The 21,139-nt window shown below is 37.0% G+C and overlaps 1 protein-coding gene across 38 annotated transcripts in view; it reads right to left on the bottom strand.

Moving 5' to 3' along the window:
• Positions 1-21,139, bottom strand: part of TRDN (triadin) — a 241,826-nt gene that overhangs the window by 166,690 nt on the left and 53,997 nt on the right. For 37 of the 38 annotated variants that reach the window (XM_088140069.1, XM_088140090.1, XM_088140105.1 and 34 more), the window contains exons 8-12: positions 13,895-13,999; positions 12,247-12,360; positions 7,160-7,219; positions 3,691-3,750; positions 2,287-2,466 (exon numbers count right to left, since the gene is read on the bottom strand). In XM_088140069.1, the coding sequence (XP_087996195.1) occupies positions 2,287-2,466; positions 3,691-3,750; positions 7,160-7,219; positions 12,247-12,360; positions 13,895-13,999 (519 nt within the window). The remainder of the gene's footprint in view (positions 1-2,286; positions 2,467-3,690; positions 3,751-7,159; positions 7,220-12,246; positions 12,361-13,894; positions 14,000-21,139) is intronic. The other variant, XM_088140165.1, reaches the window with a different exon arrangement.

A 21,139-nucleotide genomic window follows, 5' to 3' on the forward strand; every position in this document is an offset into this window, starting at 1 on the left:
ATATGAACACATAATATTATAGGAAATTGCTTGGAGAAATACAAATACCAGGGAAGGTATGCACAAACATGCATACAATAACAGAAACCCAAACAATAAAGCACAAGAATTTTAATACAAATTCTGGAATGAATTATTTGAGCTTTAAAAAATTGAGAAACCCATACTTAACAAATTTAATTATTCCTAAAAAGTAATTTATATGAGAGGACTTGAAAATTAAAGATGATGCACAAATGTTCTTAACTTAGATATGTTAAAATGTTACGTAATCTTTCAAATCAATAATAAGAGTTTTTTAAAAAAATGATGCGTGCTGTCCTTATTTTATTTACATGCATGTTACCTTTTTACTCAAGAGATAGTCCTGATAATTGCTAAGAAAATAACTCAGATTATGGGACCTAACCATTAATTGCTTTAAAAATATATTATTTTTTGTGCAGCACATAAGTGCACAGGAAGATTTTTATCCCCCCACCCTCCAAAAAGTTAAAAAAAAAAGTGTGCAAAAATCTTAAGCAGCTCAAATTGAAGATTTGTGTGATATTTATTGTCTACTGTCTCCCTGTGTGAATCCTTTTGTTGCCAAAATGCTATCATCCATGCTTAAAAGAAAACCATCAGCAGATTTGGGAGAAGTATAATGTATGAAGAAGGAGAAAAAATATATACAATGTGGAATGGAATTGCAAGGGGCAGAGAAGTTTGGGTGAAATTGAAAAGTCCTCAGTTAGGATTGACTCAGCATTGTGGTCACTAAAAGCTGTCTGACTAACTACAAGGACAAAGAAATGAAAATCAGAGGCTATTAACTGGAATATCTTTTAAAGGGGAGTGGTTGGATGGAACTACAAACAAGAACTGAATCATTTGGAGAAGAAAGCAACAGGAAGAGCAATAGAATGTGCTAGGTGGAAGTGGACAAGTAAAGATGTCCATCTAAGACAGAAAGCAAGAAGTCCAGGTTGAGTCCAAAGTTGGTAACCAAATGGTTCAATCACTGTGCCTTTTCCTCTGAGGGCCTGCACTTTATCCTGAATTTGTTTTTTCCTCTCCATAAACCAAGAAAAAGAAATCAAGAATTAAAAACTAAAAGAACACAAAGGAGTATCTTACTTCTTGAATAAGTCATTCAGTGATTGATTTATGAATTGTTTTTTTAATGAGAGTTATCAATAGCAAGAAATGGAAAAATTCAAACTGTGAATGTAGTTGGACTAGGCACTAGTGTGCCCAATCAAAACGTAGCACCAGAAGAGACAATCTGCTGTTTTTATTCAGTCCTTCATGTGAAGCACTAAAAGTAGCTCCAATAATGAAATCCCAAACCAAACACAGTTCATTGTTCCCATACCAGAGGGGAATAGTTGGGGAAAAGTCAGTTATGAAACTTCTGCTATCAAAGTGACATATTGTTATAGTGTAGGCCAAGCTCTGCCTGGTTTACAACAATCTTGCAGTGCTGTTCAGCAGTATCAGAAGATACTGTTGAAGTTGTGTCCTACCTGTAGGTTTCCTAATGCATTCAACTGGCTACTGTGGTTTTTAAAAATGAGCTAGATAAGCATTTAGAATCCATAAGAACTCCTATGCTCTCGGATTCCTCTTGGCAATTGGCACTGGAGTGAAACTGAGAGACTCGCTTAAGTCTTCTTGCTGTTATATTTTGAATTTTATCCCCTTGTTACGTATGGTTCTTTTAGCCCACCTTATAAAAGCCCTGAATCTATTACATGATGGATAGATGGATGGGGTGGAAAAAAGAAATACACATATCAGAAACATACAATTCACAGAACAGCCAGCAAACTGGCTGGCTGGCTGGCTGGCTGATGATGTCATATTCAATCCTCCCCATACCTCCACCTTTCCACATTCAATGTATATATTGTAGAAAGAGATATAAATTACATAGATCTCAAAGATCTATGTTCTCCAGTTTCTGCCTACCTCTCTTCCTTTCTCATTCCAGTTCCTGACAAATTCTCTGCTTAGATTTAAGAATGTGAAGCATTCTCTAGATGGGGCCCACTAGTCACTGTTCCTTCTGTTAGACAAGGTAAGAGGTTTCACCTCTTTGTTCTTATGCTGGAAATGCTTTTGCAGTGGAATTTGTTCCTAAGACAATCATTAGTTAAAAGAAGTAGACATCAGTGAATCCAAGAGGAAGACGCCCCCTCCCAACTCTTTTAATCACGGATTAGTTCTTCCTGAAAAGGGGGGAATCTGAGTTCCTTCCTGCACTTCAGTGTTCCTTGATGACCTCCTCCTGCTATTGTTTACCTTTCTGATCCAACTTTTCTCTGACCACCAGAGCAGTCTCCTTTTTCTCCTTGGCTTTTGGTAACGTAACTTCCTCTGCTTTGATTTCCTTGGGCTTTAGTCTTTCAGGTGCCTTGGTTTCGGTCTTTTTGCCTTTCACATCTTTTTTTATCTTTTCTTCAACTTGGCTGCTCTTTTTATCTGCATGCAACATAAATGTTTTAGGTTCAAAAGTCACTTTTTCATAAATCCCTTCCACACAGCATCTAAAATATCTTCAGTACAAGCTTATGTAGTTATAAAATCATAGAATCATAGGGTTGGAAGGGAGGTCTTGGAGGTCCTGGACTAGCAGGGTGAGGAATTCTGGAAGTTGAAGTCCACCCGTCTTAAAGTTGCCAAGGTTGAGGAAACCCTGTTCTAGTCCAACCCCCACTGAGACTGAGGAGTCATTGCTAACCATCAGTGGAAAATATAAAGTATAGAAGAATTAACTGTTTTAAGCAGACTGTTTAGATAGGACCTAATTCAAATATCTACAGATTTTTTTTAAAGTAATTTCAAGAGAGTAAGGCCTAGCTTTTTGACTTGTACTTGGGCACACTTCTACTTAATGAAGTTATTATTTATCTAGTTTTCTGAATAAAATAAAACTATAGAGTGACAACAGTAAAATAAGTAACACATCCAAACAATAAGATTCTTAACATTTAAATTCTGCACATTAAAGAATGAAGAAATATCTAGACAAGGATTTCTCAACTTGGCCATTTCCAGATATGTGTACTTCAACTCACAGAATTGTCCAGTCGGCATAACCATTGCTGAGAATTTGGGGAACTGAATTCCACATATTTGGGAGTTGCCAAAATTGGTAAACACTGGTCTAGACTCTAGAAATTTGCAAGGAGAACTTGAAGGGGCAAATAATTCAATAACTCAAATAGGGGAAGTAGAATTAAATGCAAACACATGCATTTTGAAACAATAATAAATGTTGCAATCAATCCCAGGGACTCATTGGAAAAGCATCTGGAGATTTGTTTGATCACAAGAAGAAAATTGGATCAAGTCTTATTGCAAAGTAAAAACATAATGTTCATATAGGTTCCCATCTGATATGATTCATTTTAATGTTTAGATCTTATTGGCTTTATCATTACTTTATCAATAGCCTCCTGGAGTGATCTGGCCTCTGCATTCCCCTCCTTGCCATATGATTCTGAACATTTTAATGATTACTTGGCCAAGCAGTACTAAAACGAATTGTTAGAGAGATATCTTTTTGAAGTGCCAAGTAATCATGATCAGTCCTGTTAAATAAGTACACTTCTCATCTTCCGTTGACAACAGTAACAACTTTAACTCTTTGAATTGTGATTATTAGAATAAACTCCTGAAAATTATGAATGACTAAAGAAATACCTTTTGTGACAACTTTTTTTTCCATTTTTTCTTGCCGTTCAGTTTTCGTTTTTTCTGTTACTGAAATAAGAAAATAACCTTATTTTACCAATCGATCTGTAAAGCACAAATATTAATTAATTCTGTTCATCTAAGAAAAATTAATTGATGTGGATTGGGAATCCCATATCTATGGAATGTTAATATGGTTTTAATTTGAAGAGTTAAATAGTGAAATTTTATGTAATCCTCACTAAAGATGTTAGTATTACTTTGCCAGCATTTTATATAATATGTAGAACTACAGTAAGATACATGATGCTTAATTCCCCTGAAAACACTAAAGTGATGTTTTCAGGTAATTTTGTTGTTTAATTCCATTATGCTACAACATGCAGAACACTTATGTAATCACATCTATCATCTATCACCTAACAATACAGATAGCTTAAGACACATTTGTTTTAATGGGTTTTCAATTGGCTGGCATAAATGTAATTGTTTTATGTTGTATAACAATGATTCACAGATCAGTTCTCCTGATATATTTGGTGCACATTACAAAATTGTGGAGTAAAATAGTAATTTGATACAACAGATAATCACATGATTTACATAATCTCACTCTTCATATGCGCAAATCATTTTCAAGTGCTCCAATTTTTTTGGAAATGTGTATAAGAATGATCAAGGTTCCAAAGCTGTAGAATGGTATAACTAGGTGAAATTAAAAAATAGGCACACCTCTACTACTGACTATTCCCATCAATACAGAGGATAAGAAGAGAAGAACTGGGATCCTCCACATCACCTCATGTGTTATTTTTTTTTCCTCATTGACTAAAGAACATGCAGAGAACATGTGTTTGCAAAGTAAATGTACATTTCTATCACATTTGACACTGGAACAGAAAAAAGCAAGGCTCTTTTAGACTGCAGGAACTGTTATTCTGCAAAGACAGCAACTGTGGAAAAGTAATGGACTATTTTGGATGGGAGAGGGTAGATTGGTCTCAAGACTATTTTTGCCATCTCAGGAACTATATGGCTCTTCCCCATCACCTGAGACTCTGGATTTTTCAGGAAGTTCTCCATATTACTTTTGCTGAAAAATCCTTGCTTACTACTCTTTCATAACGCAGTAATGGAAGAAAACATATTCAAAGAGTTTACATCATTAATTGAACATTCAGGAGTGTCTGTCACAATCTAATGATAAAGCCAAATTGACAGAATGCTAAGATGTAGTTAATAAGGTAATTCCTGGCCCTTGGAGAATTGTAATATTGAAGATGAGAAATTTGCTATCTGAAAATGGAGAAGTAGATCACAGTGATGGCCAGAGATAACTTTCACAAATCCTATCCATTGTCAGAGAAGAGGATCCCTTAGGAGAGCTTACTGTAACAACATTTACACCGAGCTGCCTTTGAAGGCATTTCAGAGACTGCATCTTGCACACAATGCTAATGTTCCAATGAATACTAAGAAAAACAAATCTATTCAGCCCATAGTCTAGCCATGGCAAACTCAGCAACAATGGTTTATGGCTTCTGAGTTTAGTTGCAAGATGTTGAAACTTACTTTTCAAGCATTCTCCAACATACCACCAACATCAAAATCATCTCTCTTGATAACAGGTCCATTATCACCTATATTAACTAGAACAGCTCCAACTCTGAATAGCTTCATAAGTATTCTTTATGATAGAAGAAACATAAGTTTTAAGACCAATGTTTTTAATGCACTTTCCATTAGGATGTATAGCCACCTATTGATTTATTAGTAAACTAGAGTTACTGTTGAAGCCTGAGGCTCCAGTTCTTAATATAGCAAACCTAATTTTATCAGATTAGGCACCGTACTTTGCAAGCCGCGGAACACATTTTCATCCTGATGACATCATCACACAAATGATGTAAAAACCCACAATGCCTTATTGTCTGAGTCACTTGCCATTCCTGAATATCAGGCAACCCCCTCCCCACATTTATGCTGTTAAAATGAAGTTTCAGTCAAATAGTGTTTGCTGTTAATGTTTAAATTTGAATTTTATTCTGTTTTAATATAAGTGGCACTCTGCAAATCACAAAAGCCAGGGAAAAGATCATAAACATACCATAAAATGCTATTTTATGCTGGCTACTAAGAAGCAATTCCCATTAAGTTCAATAGGATTACTGCAATCTTGTGCCCACTTACTTTGGATTAAGCCCTATTGAATTCAGTGGTAATTACTTTTGAGTAAACATGCATAAGATTCCAATGTTAATTTAAAAAAACAGTCTGTTGGGCAATGTTAATACACTTCTATAGTAAACACTTAAGTATTAAAACTTTAAAATCCTACCTCTCCACACAAATGTATACATATAAAGACTGAAAAAAATGAAATCAATGAAAAACCTATAGATTTCTCTGTACTTTCTCCCAAAGCTCATTTAAAAATAGGATGCCAATACAAGGAACAGCCACCTTCCTCTCTCAGAACTTCTACCCTACAAGATGTGCAGCAATTTAAGATAGGAACAGCTTATCCCAGCATCTTTTTTTGCCTTGCTGTAGAATAAACGTGAAACTGTCAGTGAGAGAACACAGTAATATAGGAGAATGAAAAAGTTGGTGTGGTAAATAAAACAGCACAAAATGAACCTCTATTTTTAGAGGTGATGAAAGTCATATATAAAGCAATAGCAAACAACCTCAGAAATAGCCTGAGTCTCACTTAATCAAAAACTGATACACGGGTAAAAGGCCTTGTTACAAACGTCTCTCTGCCACTAATTTTGGAGAAAAAGAACCACCACCACCACTTCTTACAATACCCATCAGCCTGCAGATTGTATACAGTAGAGATGTTTGGTGTCTCCTCCATAGGAGATGGCACTTTGTGAAGCAGATACCCAACGGTAATTGTGTTGAAGGAAAATCTGTCAGGAAAGCCACATAGACAAATGTCTCACCTCTGATTGGAAAGAGGCAACTGCCCAGGAAAGCTTGCGCACAGTACATTTCTCACATTCTAAGGCAGTGTTTATCAACCTTGGCAACTTTAAACCAGCATGGCTGGCTGGGGAATTCTGGGAGTTGAAGTCCAGACATCTTAAAGTTGCCAAGGTTGAGAAACACTGTTCTACGGTTTCACAGGTGATCTGATGATAAAAGATAAACATGAGTAATGAAGGAATAACAGCTCTTTGAGAAAATACAGCCTGCATTAAACCACGCCTAGAGCATTTCATCAGAGTTCATCCTTTGAGGTGTTGGGGAAGAAAATCCAAAATGGAAATCTGAAGGGAGGATATACACCTTGACAGACATCATCCAGAGGATAGTTGGACTCACATGTTCTTGGGCTATTTCAAGAGGACTCATGCAGACGACAGAATGACATGGAACAGAACATTCTGTGTTCAGTTCTGCCCCCATCCCAGGAATCCAAAACATGCTGCTTGTTTAACTATTTCTCAAGGTAGATTAATAAAGTTACCTTTTGGGGAAGGAGGTGCTTTCTTTTTCTCTTGCTTTGCAGGCTTTTCCTTGGAAGATACTGAAACAATTTTTTAAAAAAAGAATATAAGTATGGTCCCTTTATGGGACAAGGATAGAATATAGCAAAATCAACAATAAGAGAAATTTATCAAATTTCAGTAACAGATCTTGGAAAATAACAACTCACACAAAGTCACAGCTAATATGCTAGTGGAGTATAGGACTTCTTAGAACATCTTAGCCATATATAACCATATTAATGCCCATTATGTTCTTGTCACTAGAATGAAATGCCAATAATTGTATAATGCCATGGTATGGTGATAACAATATACCATGAATTTGTGTGAATTGACATACATAATAGATGGAATATGTGAGTCCCATTCAAGGTAGAAACATTTGTTCAGCTTCTTTTTGTGTGTATGTGTGTCTTCAAGCCAGTGTTGACTCCTGATGACCACTTGGACAAATCCCTGCAGTTTTCTTGACAATATCTTTGGAAGTGATTTGTCCTTGCCTACTTCCTAGGGCTGAAAGAGAGTGACTAGCCCAAGGTCACCCATCTGGCTTTATGTCTCCCAGTTTCTAGCCTGGTGCCTTAACCACTGCACCAAACTGGCTCTCTTCAGCTTAGGTAGCATGCGGAAAATGGCAATCAAAGAAGAGTTCTCACAAGAAAATGTTATTCCCAAAACAACTGATTTATCTGATGTGAACTGAATGTGGTCATGACACTTTGGTGGAAAAGTACCAGGAGCTGTAACAGTAGTCCCAAGCTGGGTCTGATCAAATCTTGATGAACTGGTCAAGACTTGCTGGATGTTACAAAAGTATCTGGGAACTGGAATCCTTGGGAATCATCACATGGAACAAACATTCTATATAGATATGCCATCTTGATTTTTCTAGACTTCAAGCCAAGTCTGGCCAGCTAGACTTTAGTGAGGTTTGATTGCTTGTGTGAATATGGTGATTAAGTGAAATTTTAGCTCAGGAAGTGAATAATAAAAGTTGTAAACCTCCATTTGCTTCTATGTCTCTGAGTCTCTGAATTAAAAGAAAAACAAAAAACACTGGGAACATCATAAAGGCCCTTTTTACAACCCTGTAAAGCACCACGCAAGGACTGAGGAAACATAGAATGAAATGCAACCAGCCATGAAGTTCATCTTTCAGTCTTGTAAGGAAAGAAATGGAAAAACCTTGAACTCCTTCTAGCACAGGTGGGATGTAAATGTAACAATAATAAACACGTAGGTCATCCACGACAGGGGTATATGATTTTATTAAGCCAAGAGCTGAACTAGACTTGGAATGGCATTTCAAAAAGGTTTTCTTTTATATTTAAGTGAGTTGGGAACAGGAATGAAATTGAATTAATTGAATATTAATATTACTTTTAGTTAATTTATTTCACTACTTTATTTTACCATACACATGCACACTGACACACATTCATTTGCTATGATCCCCAGAAAGGTATGAAGGGGTATAGTGTGTAAAGCAAGCTTAGCTGCACACTAAACCCTGCACTGAACAGACTAATGGGGCAAAGGGGGTGTCTGTGAAAGCCAGATGTTCATTAAATTAAAGGTTTACATAACCCCAACAAAAGCAGGTAGGGCATGGATGACAAGCGGGACAAAGCTAGCACGTGTTGCTCCGTCTCTCCCTTCTTCCTCTTAGCAGCTCCAGGCCCTGCCTCCTGCCTTCCCTCAATTGCTGCTGATATTCTAGCACAGCGTATCCCTCTTCAGCAGATTTTGCCCATTAACTCCAAAGGCTGCCAAACCAAGGTCAGTTAAATCTAGAGTTTATATATCTCTTTTCATTTCTCTTATCATTTCTGTTGCTTAGTATTCCTTATCCCTTTTCTGCAGTTCAATGTTGCACGCTCCATATGGGAATCGTGGGCTGGGTATAAATCTACGTCTCTCAATATGCAGAGAGCCTGTACGCCGTAGTGCTTAAAGCACTGGACTAAGATCAAGATACAAACTACCACTCAGTCACTGAATTCATGGGATTTCTTTGGGTCACCCTCTCTCAACCCAGCCTAATTAATAGGGCTGTAGTTAGGGATATAATTAGGGAAGTCACCCTAAGCCATTTTAGGAGAAAAGGCTTAAGGAGAAAAGGCTCAGGAGAAAGTGGAGGTATAAATGCAATAACAAATGCAAATATAAGGAATGAGCCACTTTCACATACTCATCCACATGATAGCATCCTACCTCTCCCAATTATAAGAAAAATCACTGTCACCGCTGTTTTCATTTGCTGTTTTTGCTTATAGTTGCTGGGAGGTAAACTGCAGGGGAAGTAGCCATACCCGAGAGGACTTAAGAGAAAAGAGCAGAACAACAATGTGTTGGGAGTTGAGCACTATATCAATATGTGCAAACAAAGAGACGTTATTTTTCCTTTTGGCTTGAAAAAATGAGATGCTGTACAAATGGCCTCCTTAGAGGGAAATGTATGAACTGCCCCTTCTATGAAGCCCAACAACATCATTACTGTAGCAATGCTTTAATGCCTTTTCTCTTCTGTACCTAGAAACTTTTTTTTTTTCTCCCTCTTTCTCTTCCTCTCCCCAAAATAAATGCTTGCCTTGGATTTAGGAGGAGGTATTTGAAATACGTATCCCAATCAATAAGCCTCAGGTTTGGACTGATAATTTGTTTCTTGAAGCAGTGGGAACTAATGATAGAAACTGCTAACTAATAATCTATTTTCCAAAGGGTTTTCTCTCTATTTGGAGTCTAAGGGAGGGACCAGAGGAACTACCAGTAGCAATAGGGAAGGGCCAAGCGTGTTCAGAGCTATCCAATAGTCATCGCAGCTAGCTTAAGTTCAGCAGCAACTATAAGCTGTGGGCCTTTTGTGTGGCTTCTGAAAATTATCATATTTCTGCCACCAAAAATAAGCTCTTATTTCACTTTTGATTCTTAAAGAACACTGAAAGAGGTGCATGATTTTTTTTTTTAAAAAAAGCCCAGATCTGAAACATCTGTTCAGGAATGGGGTGAGAATGTGAATTCATTCTAAACTGTTTCACCTTCACTGGCAGCTTGCTGAGTTGTGAGATTTTTGACACTGCATTTGTCCAGGTCCTTTGTGTTTTTTAATTGCTACTAGAAGCAACTTATTAATATTTTAATGCACTTGTAAGATGTCAAAATGGCCAGTTTTTAAACAAGATCCTTTACATTTTAAGAGATAACCACAAGAGAAATATGAATGATTGTGGACTGTTATAGACACGCATGAGCATGTACATAAAACCCCTTCCCACGGTGCTAATTCCATTGATAATCCTCTTAAAACCAGGTTTATCAACTGAAGTTATTCATACAAATAATAGCTATGTCAGTCAATAGTTCTATTCCCTGCCATATATGACCCTTAGCCCCAATTGGCCATGACTGTGCCATAAGGAAACATTAAATTCAATACACTACAGTGAAAAATGACCATAAGTGCTCCTACAAATGCCATATGTCCTCTTGCCTTAAGCAAGTCATTTTCTTTGTAGGCAAGTACAATATAATTAGTTTTTTATTATCATCCATCAACTTTCAAAGTAGTACACAAGTGGGTTTTGTGCCTGAGAGAGCACCGTCATTTTCATGCCAATTTCATGGGGTAATCATAACGGGTGGAAGCAATTTGTGTTTATCTGCTGAAGAAAACACATCTGCCAGTGGAATGGATTTACCCTTCCCCTTGCAGGCTCCAGCACCCCTAATTCTACTTTGGGGACTTGGGATCCTCTGGAACAGATTTTCAGTTATGCAGGAGGCCTATGAGGGGAGAGGGAAAGGAGAGAATGGAAAAATGTAGCATACGTGGAAATCTACTCATTGAACACAATCCACAGCAGATGTAATATGCTGATTTTGACTTCTCTTGAACTAGAAGTTCATAGGCCACCATAACTTATTCATTATTTGAGATCCCAATAAAAAATATAAACATATTGTTGCATATTTTTTATATAAGGCAGGAAACATTTCCCCCTACAAATCTTTGCAAAAATCATGGGAAGAATATTACTATTATTGAACAGGAAATCATGATATTTTTGTGGTGAGTACATGGGCAGTGATGTGCCTAAAAATGATAGTCAGTAGGCAACAAGCTGAAATTTGGTGATCCAAGTCCTTAAAGAATAAAGGAGTTAACACTGAGCATGACATTGTCTACAAACAATTTGGCAACTGCCAAGTAAGTCTTTTTTCAGTCTGCTTAGTCTACCGTAACACAATGGTTTATTATCTTCTTTAATTAAAACCAATTTTCTTTTCTTTTCTTCTGTCACCTCACTGCCCTTCCTCAAATTTCAATAGCTTGCAACTACTATAATCAGATAAAATTTTAGGCTTTTAAAAACTGAAAATGGTGGAATTCACCCATTGTTTCCTCACAGCTGAAAGCACTGATTTCTTACATAAAGCAGCAGCAGGATTGGACTCTATGTGGAAGGTATCATGGAGATGTTACTAATCACCCTGTGATCTTAATGGCTCAGTGGGAGATAGAAGCTGCTTGTCCAAGTCTTCAGCTGATGCTCTTAATTGAGAAATCACACTGAATCTGTTCTATGACAACCCATGTCTTACCATTTGCTGGCAATGCAGATTTAGAAATAATAATTTGAGGTGAATATGTTCAGCATGAATGTTGAAATATTAGTCATAGCTCTCATTATTTCTTCAAAGACTAGAATCTCTGGTTCTGGAAACCAGAATCAATTTATGAAAGACCAAGAACAGAAACAAACAAGGAACTCTAAACTCTGCTTTGTATACCTGGAAGCTTATGCTATAGCTTAATACCTAAACAGGCTAGAAGATACATGAGAACCTTGTCTAGGAAGAGGGATTGGTCCTTTTTTAAGTTATGGATTTTAACTGATTTCTGGCCACATGATGAAGCAAAAATGAAGGCCAAATTTAGCTTCATGTTTCATCTCTCAACAAAAATTGATTTGGGGAAGGGAATATTTTTCTCCCTATCTCCTATAGGAGTTTCACATTGGGATTTGTATTGCTCTTCTTCAGAATTCATGAAAATTATAATTACCTATAGCTTTTTCTTTCTTTTCCATCTTTCCAGGTTGTTCATATTTGCTTTTCCTTTCAGGTTTTTCTCTTTTTTCAAGTTTTTCATGTCTTTCAGGTTTTTCTTTGGGTAGCACTGCAAGCAAATAAATATATTTAGATATACAATTAAAAATACCATCTTAGCAAAATGGTACAATTACATTTTCTGAATTATTATTGGCATTGCTCTTACTCTGCTATATTACTGTGCTACACTTTCCCTTCCATTCATGGTAATATAGTATGTGCAAGATTTCCATGGAAATCCTATTCCTTTTTTATTGCTCATCCACTTTGTTTATTCATGAAATGTACCTCAATACAGTCAAAATATAAAATAAATCAATACAAAAAGGAGGCACTATGATCAATATATTTCCAAATAACATAAATCTACTGAAGTCAGATCCTGATTCCAAAATGTTGGTGTTTTTATTAAAGAAGGATCCAGTGGGCTTTGGCATTTATTGTAGTGAACATTAATATGCCATTTTCTATGGAAACCAGTATCTGTGGGTGGATTTACAAAAGACCAGGACCTGTCAGCCTTCCCAGATAGACCAGACAGAAAACACAACCAGACAAGTTAGCTGTACTATATTGTAAGGCTATGTTAATAGAACCTTGCAAGTCTGAAAGTACAAATCTCCCATCATCTCTTTTATTGCCTGATAAGTTAGGGAGGTTCCTTTCTGAGCTTCTTTCTCCTTCCGTTATGCAGCTGCAGGCTACACCCCCTCTTATCTGATTGTTCCCTAGGCAGCATCTCTCCCCCCTCCCCTATTTCCCAAGGTAATACCATTACAGGACCTCAAGTAAAAAGTTAAATTTAAATGAAACTTCTTTTTCCAACACACAAGGCAAAGAGGACCAGAAGTTTTGCTTCTAATTCTGTTTAACAAAATGTAAATTGTTGGAAGACATTTTGTGAATCTATTCTAATTATCCATATGATAGACATTTATGGGAAAGCTAATAATCCTGTAAATCCAGTCTAGTTATTGTTTTCACATATTCTCATTCAGTTCTTCACTTGATTAGAAATTAAAACCGGATATTGCTCTTTTGCTGTCGATTCAAGCTCTGTAAATGAATATAATCATACTGCAGCTTCACAGTTATGCCATTGGCAAAACTTTTAAGCCATCCGACCTGTGAAACAATTGTGTGGGGGTTGAGGTAATAAGAATCTTTTGCATATGGAGGTATTGCTCGTTATAGTATGATCTTCACAATACTGTAGATGAAAAAGAGGAAATTTATTTTTTCTCATGCGGGGGTGATGCAGTTTGAGCTTTCCATTTTGTTAGGAAGCAAAGAGCTGCCAAATCCAGTTAGATTTCATGTTACCTGGGCATCTGTTGGAAAAACTGATAATTCATGTTTCTGAAAAGTGCATAACATCTAGCACTGTTTTGGTCCCTTAAATTTCAACAGTGGATTATACATTCATGTGCACACATATGTGCAAAGAGAACTAAATGACTGTCTTATCTGCATAAAACAGAATGGATAGTATCCCACAGTACCTACATTCTTGATTGTATACATCAATACGTCAACTGTGCCAAAAGGCAATCACAGGGTTAACCTGATTACCAAGATTATGACCAGTAGTTATTACTCACCTTTAACAAGTTCCTTTTTTTGAGGCTTTTCTACTTTTTCAAGTTTTTTGGTCTTCTCTAGTTTTTTAGGTTTCTCAGGTTTCTCAGGTTTCTCTTTGTGAATTACTATAAATAACAATACCAATACATTCACATTTCTAAGTGACCTACAGTTTAGTAGAGTAACATGAAATAATGCTATCAAATACATATGCAAAATTAGCACTGGGCGGTATAATACTCATGTGTGACAAAGTTGAGTTACCCAGTGAGGTTCATCTAAACTCAAATTCAGATCTCAGGTATAAGGCTAGATTCTATCCTCTGTAATGTACCAGTTTTGAAACTGTAATTAGATCAAAGTAAAAGTGATTGCATTGCACATACAATAATCACATGAAGGTCAGCCATGGTTACATATTGAGTGGAAGGTATGAAAGCAGTGTCTACCAGGCTTCACCTGTCTACTGGAGTTGCTCCCCATGAAGATTCGTACTGGATCCTATCAGCATGTAGTATATGTACACAGAGCATAGAGACACCACGGTGGGATCTCCCCTGCCTCCCTCTATGTGTTTACTGTAGGTGTGACACAATCAATGTTTCTCCATCGTTGTTCAGACTCCAAACCTACCCTCTGTTGCATAATCTAATTTTTCATATTAGATAAGTAAGCTGATTTACTAGCTCAGTGCATTGCCTCTTACCAGTGCAACTTTCTATTCTTAACAAATAGAAGAAAGAATTCTTAACAAATTGCCTGCCAAGTAAGGTTTTTATTTTTGGAAATTAGATCAGCTGCAAGGAGATGAATTAACAATGGGGTGTTCTTTCAACAAGCCATTCTTCAGGATGGACTGCATTTTTAAATCCAGCTAGCTAGGGGCCTGTCTTCTGTGGACATACAGAATCAACACCCACAAACAGCTGCTAGCTCGCTCACCCCACTGCTATTTCTGCTTACGTGCTTAAGATTCTTAAGGTCTTCTGAAACTTAGTGAGAAAATGGTTCAGCTCATTAAAAAAAAGGGGGGTTCTAGCTTGACAGAGAAAAATCTATTTTCTGTCCTCAAAGTATAGCAAAATTCTTTATTACAAGAGGCTAAAATTATTTGATATAGCAAATACAAGTAGAAAAAAAATCACTATTCCTTGCTTTTTTTTACTAAAGATCCTATGCTGAGTGGAAATGTTGGAAATTGCAATTCCAGTGCACCTGGTGGCCACAAGGTTGAGAAAAGACAGGTTGGTGGATTTTTGCAGTGGAAATTGGTCTAACCCTATACCTATTTATTTAGGAGATGACTCGATGCACCATTATGACCACATAGACTCTATGCACAATAGCATATTAGTGAATTAGCCTGTAAGGTATCACATCTCTCTGGTTTGACTTAATGATGGTGACGATCATCCTTTTTTCTTTGGAACTGTTGTATTTCAGATCAGCAACACAAGAGAACTAGAGTCACCTCCAGCCCCAAATTTGTATATGTGTGTTTTCACCCTCAAGAGCCTCTCCAACTATAAATGCCAAATTATCAGTGGCACAGTTATTTGTCATTTTAAGGTAGGCAATGCTAGGGCTACCAGATCTAGGCTGCAAAAAGATCTAGGTTGGGCCAATTTGTAGTTCATCAACATCTGGAATAGGTCTATCATATCAGGGCTGCAAGACTCCGGATGACTCCTTGATGGCAGCAAAACATTAGTAACCATATCTCAGTCCAACAATTCCTCCAGAAGCTCATCTGTGCTATAAATATAGTAAAGCATGAGTAGGTAGCCACTGTGGAGCCTGCAGGCATAAAGCCCCACTGGGCACTCTCTGTTGCCCACAGCTTTAACAAACAACACTGACTAGCATATGTTGGTTGCTAAAATCTGAATCACCACTAGATAGCAGCAAAGAGAGTTTTTGTATCTAAAGATTATTCCAATTTCTGCAGCCAGTATCTGGTAGCCCTAGGAAATATACAAAGCTTTAGTGTAAATGTGTGTATGTATTTTACCTGTTAGCTGCACGAGGTGGTATTTAAGCACTTGAAGGATATGATATACATTTTTATAATAAATAAAAATAAATATCTGATGAATAACCCATTTGCCACAATTTGTTGTTTAATCTATTATTTACAAGACTCCAGGTGGCTGTTGTATAATCTTATTCCCTGAAATAAAATTTACCGAGCTCAGTAGAATTTCTGTGTACAGTAGATATTTACAAGTTCTACATCAGTACAAAATGCTAATGTTAAATCCTATCAAAATCCAAAACAGTCATCTAACAACATATTATGCATGCATGTGTGTGAGTGCATACACACAGAGATACACACATACATATTCTAAACAAACAACTGTTTTATCTTAAAACTCAGGCTAAAATCCTGACATTCTCATGGCCTGTGAATATTCAATGTCACCAAGGAAGAGATGTCAAAATGTGTAATCATCACTGGGGCTTGAGGTTTCTTATTTTGGCAACCCCTGCTCTTCCTAGATAAGCACATAGCCTGAAGTTATGCCTCTTTCTATGTCCTTATGAGGAACCGATGGCCACTGTTGCTCTACAGTCTGAGATTAGCATACTGTGCAATGACCAGGATGCCAACATCCAAAGAGCAGGGCTGGCAAACTAATTACCACATTGCCATCCTATACTGAGTGGTAGAAAAATATATTTATTCATTATGTAAACTTTTCTACATTCCAACTTGCTTAACAAGTTAACTCACTGCTTCAAAGAGACTCCAATGCAGCACGTTCTAGCCTCGGGCCAGTACAAACATAAACAACTCTTTAACACTGATATATGTGTGTGTGTGTGCGTGTGTCTGTGGAGAGAGAGAGAGAGAGAGAGAGAGAGAGAGAGAGAGAAAGAAAGAAAGAAAGAAAGAAAGAAAGAAAGAAAGAAAGAAAGAAAGAAAGAAAGAAAGAAAGAAAGAAAGAAAGAAAGAAAATGGTACTGGGAAGTATATACATGAAATGAAAGCTTTCAACTAGGCCAATTTTAAAATTTTCATTTCCTCACCCAGTTTCAACTTTTAAGGTTAACCTTGATTTGCAATTTTAAAGCCCACATCTACTTTTATTTATATGAACATAAGCCATAACAATCAATAAAATAATAAAGAACCAAAGATTATCACATGTTCAAATTTCTGTTAAAACTCTAAGATACCATTTACACTGACCACAGAGGTTCCGGTAGATGTTTACAAATTCCCCAAGGTTGTTCAAACCCTAATTTTGCAAACCTAATTATATAAAAGGTTAAACAAAATTGTGCATAACATTTATCTAGACTACCATAAAATCTATGACCAATGGTTACTTAGATACAAGACCGTAACATGTAGGCTGAAACTCTATTTAATATATCAAACTGTATGCTGTTTCACTTTGTCTTCAGAATATAACAGATAAGGTGCACCCATTTCAACAATCCTTTTCTGCTTTAAGCAGAAGGTGGATGCTGTCCTGGCAACCTTCACATCTGTATTAAAAAGCATAAAACTGAACCATTTGCAGGTCTGCTTGTAACTAAGTCTGCAGTTTAATTGTTCCTGATATCTTGGCAGAAGGGGCTGTAAAATGAGGGAGATCTTCTATGTTACCTGGTCCTTAAGACCAGAACCTTAACTCTTATGGAACTCCTGCCACCTTCTCCTCTAAAACCGCCTTTGGCATCACGGGTATTTTCCCTTGCCAGCATTAGTGCCCTCCTCAGATTAAAACCATCCACTTCCTTCAGAACCAAACCAGCTCTGAATCTGAGGCGTTTAAACCGTGGCGATGATGTATGCAGAGAAGGCAAGGGGTGAAGGGAAGAATGACCAAAACAATATCATACTGTCACAATATAAGCTCTGCTCTTCTGAACATGTGCCACAACACTCCACATGTGTACAAAAATGGTAAGGCTGTGACAAAAGCAGCAAAATCTTATGATGAACATAAGCTATGGTGCAGTTCTGTCATCCTAAGCTGGACAACATACGTTTGCATAAAAATATCCAGGATCCAAGTCTTAATTTCAAGTTTGACATTTGCACTATGTAGATCTACAAAATAAAAGTTAGAAAACCCCAATTTCAGGATCAACAGCATCACATGCTAATGCCAGGGGTCACCTTTACAGAAGCTTAGTTGCCATTGTAAGCGCATCTAAGGAAGGCAATATTTGGCATCTCTTAAAGCTTTAGCCAGTAATTAAAGACTAGCTGGAAAAGGTCCTAGAACCATAAATAGCTCTTGGTTTCCAGTCTTAGGAAGCAAGCAGATGTACCTTTAGGCACTCCCAGAATTAATCTCAGAAAATGATTCCAAATGCTACTGAAGTTACTGTCATACTTGGGACCGATGCAATATTTTGGGTGGAAGCATTAACTTGAGAAGAGGAGCCAGAAGCCTGCCTTCCCCTAGACATACACCAAAATGTTATTAATCCATTTATTTCCTGCTCAGGCTTTAACTGATTGACTGCCTCTAAAGGCAGTTGCCATGCCATGCGCCTGAGGCTGTGTACAATATTCCAGGAGCACCTATACTGCTTGGCTTATTTTATGGCATTCTAATTTATACAAGCAGTTTTAAATTAAAATCATTTATATACATTAGAATATGCAAGTGAGTAATCACTTTCTCCTTCTTCTGGGAGACAGAGCAACTCTTGCTTTAATGAAAAGAGATCAAACTAAAAATTGCCAGCTAAATTACACTGTATCCCACAGACCTATATTAATTAACCCAAGGCATGTCATGCTATGACCCTCATGAAAATTCTGCACTGAGTGTTGTGGATTTTAAAATATATATATATATATTAAAGTATATATTGTTTCACCATTATTACTTTAGTTTAGTAAAAATCTAGACTGGCACACTATTCCCCTTCCCAAAATCCCTCTGCGTGGCCTTTGAATGTACATGGTAGTCTGTCACATTGCTGCCAATGCACATTTAAAGGGGAGAGTGTCTGGTGATAAGTGGGTTCACTTGATAATGGATAGGGGTGTATCAAGTTCCAAAGAAATGCTTCACTTCAGTAGTCTGTGTAGAGCACCTCTTTGAAACGTTTGGCAAGATATGGTCCCTGAAGTGAAGAGCATTGCTCTGAGAACATATCTACTTGATGAGTAGATGATGATGCAAAGTACCTTGTCTATGGAATTGCATGGCCTCCTCACCTCAGCGAGGTGGATCATATCACACCTGCAACTTTACAAAGCAAATCACCTTTCTGGAGCAAAATATTGCCCTGAGATAAAGCATGGCCCTGCTTTACAGTCTCCTATTAGTGGTGGGACATTAGCAGGCATACAGAGAAATCTACAGAAACAACAGGAAACTGTAGATAAGAAAATGGGGCAAGATAACTTGACACTGTCAGCAGAAGCAATATCACTGTTTTAATAATGCAGCATTTAGGATAGAGATAGAGATAGAAATAGAGAGATAGAGAGATAGTTTTCAAAGAAAGTGTATCTATAGATATAGATATAGATATAGATATAGATATAGATATAGATATAGATATAGATATAGATATAGATATAGATATAGATATAGATATAGATATAGATATAGATTCCTATTCCCATTGCTAGCTTTGAAAACTTGGCATCCAATTATACCCTTTAGAATTAAATAATTCTAATGTCTGTGAGATTTATTATTACAAAATACAGGAGAACTAAAGTGTGAGAAATTGCACTGACTGAATAAATAATATATTGGCTAAGTCTTAACAAACACCCCAGTTAAAGGTTGCTTTGTTGACATTTGCTCTCTATTTTTTAGCTATATTAACAAAGTATTCCTAATATATTATCTTTGCTACCCAAAGACAGACATTTTGTACTAGACCTATTTGAGTGTTTAAAATCTTACCTATAAAGTATTTTGTTCTCTTTTTCTTTCTTTTCTTATGTTTATCGGTCCTTCTAGCTGATACGGGTTTCATTTTTAAAAAGTTAAGCAAAAGGTCTGCCATCTTAAACTGGCATGTTTTCAATAATCTGTTAATATTGTAAGGTGTCAACCTAACCACACATACACACAGAGGGAGAAACTAACACCTTGGCACAAATTAAAATATATTTCTTCTTCTCCTAATTTGGTTTATTCCCCACTCTTCTGTTCAAGACTGAGATAATCCAGGAAGGGCCATGTTGCTAACAGCCATAATTAAGAACTCATTTGCATCGTTGGAGCCTACGGCAACCAGTTTGCTGTCTTTCTGCAAGCCTGGAATGAATTTGACACACGAGGAATTATTTGCATGTTGCCCACCGCTGCCCATCACACATCAAATAGAGACTTGAAGCTCTTAAGTGCAGCCACTGCAGCTTTGGGAGCAGCTGCAAGCAAATGTCAAAAGTTAATCTGGGCTCAGTTTAGCAAATGGCAGACAGCAGCAGGTGGCCCTGGCAGAAATGGGTCAGCCGATGGCAATCCAGGTGACAAGACTAAAAAATTCAGCAATTGCAAACTCAAATGATACTGCCAGCTTTCATTTCTTCCATTTTTCTTTGTGGTACTATACCAGTGCTCAGAAGGTCCTACCATGGTTTAGCTCCATTTCTGATCAGTGCAATCATTCCAACGATCAGAGCGTAATATGATCAAAAGAATAAGAAAAGAAAGAAAAAGAACAAAAAACTGTATGTGTGAGATTTAAAATATTCATATTAAATAGGTCTACCCAAAAAAGGTCTACTTTTGAAGAGACAAAGGTAATATATTAGTAATGCTTTATTAATATAGCTAAAAAAAACCTAGCAAATGTTAACAAAGGAATCTTTAATTGAAGAGTTCATAAAGACTTAGCCAAGATATTAAATTTTCAATCAATGAGATTTCTCACACTTTAGTTCTCCAGTATTTTGCAATAATAAGTGCTATCTGATTAACCTCTATAGGAATAAACCGCTAAACTAGATGAGCTCATGATATGGGCTTGCACACTGAAGATGGGTCTCATTGTTGTTGTTGTTGTTGTTGCTGTTGTTATTATTATTATTATTTATTTGACTTGTCCCCGCCCATCTCCCCACAACGGGGGACTCTGGGCGGCTTACAACAAACTAAAATCGGCAATACATAATTAAAAGATTATAAAACCAAAGTACAAAGAGAAAGATAAAAAGGCTAAAAAATCCAAGAGGCCGATAGAGGCCACACCAGGCTGCTAAGGGGCCAGCCAACCCCATTTTTGATATCCTCCCTCCCTGCCCCAGGCCAGATGGCAGAGCCAGGTCT

The sequence above is a fragment of the Python bivittatus genome, unplaced genomic scaffold, assembly GCF_059951505.1.
Source record: "Python bivittatus isolate LINGU-HERP-01145 unplaced genomic scaffold, Pbiv_v1 ctg000020_np1212, whole genome shotgun sequence".
In the NCBI taxonomy this organism is placed as follows: Eukaryota; Metazoa; Chordata; class Lepidosauria; order Squamata; family Pythonidae; genus Python; species Python bivittatus.